We start from the raw sequence: 5,000 nt of genomic DNA on the forward strand, positions 1-5,000 counted from the left end.
TCAGGGCCGGTCGTCATGGTGACGGGGGTGTGGTTGCCGGCGGCGGCGGTGTGGTGTGCGTGGCTGGGCTCCTTGCTGCTGGTGCTGGTGCTGATGGGGTGTGTGATCAGGAGGAAGAGGAGGGCGGAGGGGGCGTACCGGCCCAGCGCTGAGGAGAGGAAGCAGACAGCCGCTCACGGCTCAGAAAGACCCAGGCTGCCCCTGCCCCTGCCCAAGGAGGAGCGCCTCATATGACGTCACACACGCACACACACTACACACACACTACACACACACTACACACTCTCTCTCTCTTTCTCTCACACACACACACACACACACTCACTCTCTCTCACACACACACACTCACTCTCTGTCTCACACACACACACACACACACACACAATCACTCGATCTCTCTCTCTCTCTCTCTCTCTCACTCTCTCTCTCTCTCTCTGTCTCTCTCTCTGTCTCTCTCTCACACGCACCTACACTCACACACATAAAGAATACTGTATGCACTTCCTGTAACCTAAACGAGGTCTAAACAATGTGTTCTGTGAGTTACAGTGTTTATCTCTTCCTTAAACTGTGGTTGTTTCCTCCCTCTAACTTTCCTGACTCACTAGCCTGCAATAACGATGCAGTCAGTGTTTACGGAGCCTAGGACACTGGATTTGTCATCTGGTGCAGCCCATGTGGGTGGAACTAACGTTTTTGGGGGGAGTCTCCCATTCGGAGCAAGGGAGGACACCACCCAGCTAGGCTGCAGCAGCTGACAAAACAAAGACACACAATGTTGTGGATACTTTTGTTAGGCAGACATGTTAGGAATGTGTTCTGTCTGTATTCAGCCTGAACAACTGAGAAGATTCTCACAATGTTAACCATTTTATTTTATAAATAAACTCCCAGAATTGTACGAGAAAAAAAGAGTGACATTTTCTATGTGTCTAAATACCTCTTGGATGTTTGAGAAACAAGATCAGTTGTAACTACAAACTTCATGGCAGATTTTCACTTTAAAAGGTGATAAAAAAAAACTGCATTTGTTAATAAAAGCTCTCGTGATTCCAGATGTGGTGTGTTGACAAAGTGATTCTGGTGCATCACCACTCTGGTCATGTTCATACACAAGCACACTTACATAATCACCCCCCCCCCCCCCACAGACAAACTCACAGACACATACACACACAGACACTTAAAGATACACACAGTCCTTAGGTGACAAAGCAAAGACACATCATCGCTTGTACTCGTTTCCAAAACAAAAATGACACATTTAATCAGTGTACATCTGAGGTCACTACTCTCACTTCCTCCCCCTAGTGGCCATCATAACAAACTGCATTCCTCTAAAGTTATCTGGCACGAGCATAGTCCCGTTTGTTTTAACTAGCAAAGCACAGGCTAAAATAAGACACTGTCAGCATTGTCATCGGGTTTTAATCAGGCTTCAAATCTCTTCTTCAGTTCAGAGACCTTGACAGGGGTGGGAATGTCCTGTTCTGCAGAGATGCTGATTGGCTTGTTAAGGCTAGGTGAGACGACTGCTGGTTGCCTTGTGGTCCTGTCATTCAGAGGCGCCTGGGAGTTGCTGTTTTGTGGGGTGCCCACCTCGATTGTGGCTGGGCTGAGAGGCTTGTTGCTGGGCGTGCTGGGCTCAGGCGAGCCCCTGGTCTGGGCCTTGTTCAGGAGGTTTAGCCTGGAGTCGTGAGACTGGAACTGAGCAGTGACCGACAGCACAGTGGGAGGACATGATGGCCTCTCAGCCTCTCTCTCTGGCCTCTCAGCCTCTCTCTCTGGCCTCTTAGCCTTGCTCTCTGGCCTCTCCTCTCCTCTTTCTTTCTCCTCTCTCACAGACTCCTCCACTTCTTTCTCTCCCCGCTCCTCCTCTCTCTTCTCTCTGTCCTCTTCTCTCTCTGCCCTTTTCTCTCTCCCTTCACTTCCCTCTCTCACATTCCCCTCCTCCTCTCTCTTCTCTCTTTCCTCCTCTATGCCCATGAGACAGAGGCTCTGAAGGACGTCACCTTCTCTCTGGTTCTTCCCAGCCTCACCTCCAGCCTCACCTCCAGCCCCACCTCCAGCCTCATCTCCAGCCTCACCTCCAGCCTCACCTCCAGCCCCAGCCTCACCTCCAGCCTCACCTCCAGCCCCAGCCTCACCCCCAGTCCCACCTTTAGCCCAAGCCTCACCTCCAGCCCCTGCCTCACCGCCAGTCCCACCTCCAGCCCCAGCCTCACCTCCAGCCTCACCTCCAGGACTAGCCTCACTTCCAGCCACAGCACCTGGAATTTGGCTCGACCAATAGGAATACTCAAAGAGCTCTGACTCCTCCCCCGGACCCTCCTCTAGGTTCCAGCTGTTTAGACTGTCACTTCCACACGCAGACACTGTTAGACTGTCCTGGCTGGGATTGGTCAAACTCTGCAGGAAGGAGATGACAGAGATTCTGAAAGAGTGTGTGTGTGTGTTTGTGTGTGTGTGACGTATAGTGTGATGTATGTGCCTGTGTAAGTCTGTGCATACATACAGCATGTAGTCTATAAATGTGTGCAGGTGTATGAGTGTATGAGTGTGTCTGCTGTGTGTGTGTGTCTGCTGTGTGTGTGTGTGTGCTGTGTGTGTGTGTGTCTGCTGTGTGTGTGTGTGTCTGCTGTGTGTGTGTGTCTGCTGTGTGTGTGTGTGTCTGCTGTGTGTGTGTGTGTCTGCTGTGTGTGTGTGTGTGTCTGCTGTGTGTGTGTGTCTGCTGTGTGTGTGTGTGTCTGCTGTGTGTGTGTGTCTGCTGTGTGTGTGTGTGTCTGCTGTGTGTGTGTGTGTCTGCTGTGTGTGTGTGTGTCTGCTGTGTGTGTGTGTGTCTGCTGTGTGTGTGTGTGTTTGCTGTGTGTGTGTGTGTCTGCTGTGTGTGTGTGTGTCTGCTGTGTGTGTGTGTGTCTGCTGTGTGTGTGTGTGTGTGCTGTGTGTGTGTCTGCTGTGTGTGTGTGTGCTGTGTGTGTGTGTCTGCTGTGTGTGTGTGTCTGCTGTGTGTGTGTGTGTCTGCTGTGTGTGTGTGTCTGCTGTGTGTGTGTGTCTGCTGTGTGTGTGTGTTTGCTGTGTGTGTGTGTGTCTGCTGTGTGTGTGTGTGTGTGCTGTGTGTGTGTCTGCTGTGTGTGTGTGTGCTGTGTGTGTGTGTCTGCTGTGTGTGTGTGTCTGCTGTGTGTGTGTGTGTCTGCTGTGTGTGTGTGTCTGCTGTGTGTGTGTGTCTGCTGTGTGTGTGTGTGTCTGCTGTGTGTGTGTGTGTCTGCTGTGTGTGTGTGTTACCTGTCTGATGTAATCATGGCAGTCGGGTCCAAACAAGTCCAGGCTGCGTGTTCCGTAGAGCAGGCCTCTCTCCTGGATGCTCCGGGTGCTCAGCGTGTCGAAGATCTCCCCCAAGAGGTCCATCTCCTCTGGGTCTCCCAGCAGCGACGCTCCCCCCTCCTCCTCCTCCTCCTCCTGGAGCTCCACCATCGGACTGGGACCACACACACACATATGCAGACACACACACACACATGCAGACACACACACATATGCAGACACACACACACATACACACATGCAGACACACACACACATATGCAGACACACACACATATGCAGACACACACACACATATGCAGACACACACACACACATATGCAGACACACACACACACATGCAGACACACACACACACATGCAGACACACACACATATGCAGACACACACACATATGCAGACACACACACACACACATGCAGACACACACACACACATGCAGACACACACACACATACACACATGCAGACACACACACACATATGCAGACACACACAGACGTAAAAACAATAATTATTTGATTGGTCCCTCTCCCCTCTCCCCCCCTCCCCCTCCCTCCCCCTCCCTCCCCCTCCCTCTCCCCCCTCCCCCTCCCTCTCCCCCCCTCCACCTCCCTCTCCCCTCCCTCCCTCTCTCCCCTTCCCCCTCTCCTCCCTCTTCCTAACCCTCTCCCCCCCCCCCTCTCCCTCTCCCCCTCCCTCACCTGTCCCGGTCCCGGTTCTCCTGCGTCTCCTCTTGTGCTCCTCCGTGTCTTTGAGGCCGACGGGGACGTGACTAACAATGCATGACAGGACAGGGAGAGAGACATAGAGACAGACAGGACAGAGAGAGAGACATAGAGACAGACAGGAGAGAGAGAGAGAGACATAGGGACAGACAGGACAGAGAGAGAGACATAGAGACAGACAGGAGAGAGAGACATAGAGACAGATAGGAGAGAGAGAGACATAGAGACATATAGGAGAGAGAGAGACATAGAGACAGATAGGAGAGAGAGAGAGACATAGAGACAGACAGGAGAGAGAGACATAGAGACAGACAGGACAGAGAGAGACATAGAGACATATAGGAGAGAGAGAGACATAGAGACAGACAGGACAGAGAGAGAGACATAGAGACAGACAGGACAGAGAGAGACATAGAGACAGACAGGACAAAGAGAGAGACATAGTGACAGACAGGACAGAGAAAGACATAGAGACAGACAGGAGAGAGAGAGACATAGAGACAGACAGGACAGAGAGAGAGACATAGAGACAGACAGGAGAGAAAGAGACATAGAGACAGACAGGACAGAGAGAGACATAGTGACAGACAGGACAGAGAAAGACATAGAGACAGACAGGAGAGAGAGAGACATAGAGACAGATAGGAGAGAGAGAGACATAGAGACATATAGGAGAGAGAGAGACATAGAGACAGATAGGAGAGAGAGAGAGACATAGAGACAGACAGGACAGAGAGAGACATAGAGACATATAGGAGAGAGAGAGACATAGAGACAGATAGGAGAGAGAGACATAGAGACAGACAGGACAGAGAGAGACATAGTGACAGACAGGAGAGAGAGAGACATAGAGACAGACAGGACAGAGAGAGACATAGAGACATATAGGAGAGAGAGAGACATAGAGAAAGATAGGAGAGAGAGAGAGACATAGAGACAGACAGGAGAGAGA

At 51.3% G+C, this 5,000-nt stretch overlaps 1 protein-coding gene across 1 annotated transcript in view; it reads right to left on the minus strand.

Annotated features, from left to right (window-relative positions):
- Positions 1–1,241: 1,241 nt before the first annotated feature.
- dennd1c (DENN domain containing 1C) overlaps positions 1,242–5,000 on the minus strand; it is a 15,475-nt gene continuing 11,716 nt past the window's right edge. Inside the window, exons 21-24 of the mRNA XM_084685905.1 lie at positions 4,025–4,095; positions 3,283–3,475; positions 2,191–2,409; positions 1,242–2,076 (exon numbers count right to left, since the gene is read on the minus strand). Of these exons, the coding sequence (XP_084542031.1) occupies positions 1,432–2,076; positions 2,191–2,409; positions 3,283–3,475; positions 4,025–4,095 (1,128 nt within the window). The 3' untranslated portion in view covers positions 1,242–1,431. The remainder of the gene's footprint in view (positions 2,077–2,190; positions 2,410–3,282; positions 3,476–4,024; positions 4,096–5,000) is intronic.

The sequence above is a fragment of the Hypomesus nipponensis genome, chromosome 21 (assembly GCF_054491055.1).
Source record: "Hypomesus nipponensis isolate SF chromosome 21, ASM5449105v1, whole genome shotgun sequence".
Lineage (NCBI taxonomy): Eukaryota > Metazoa > Chordata > Actinopteri > Osmeriformes > Osmeridae > Hypomesus > Hypomesus nipponensis.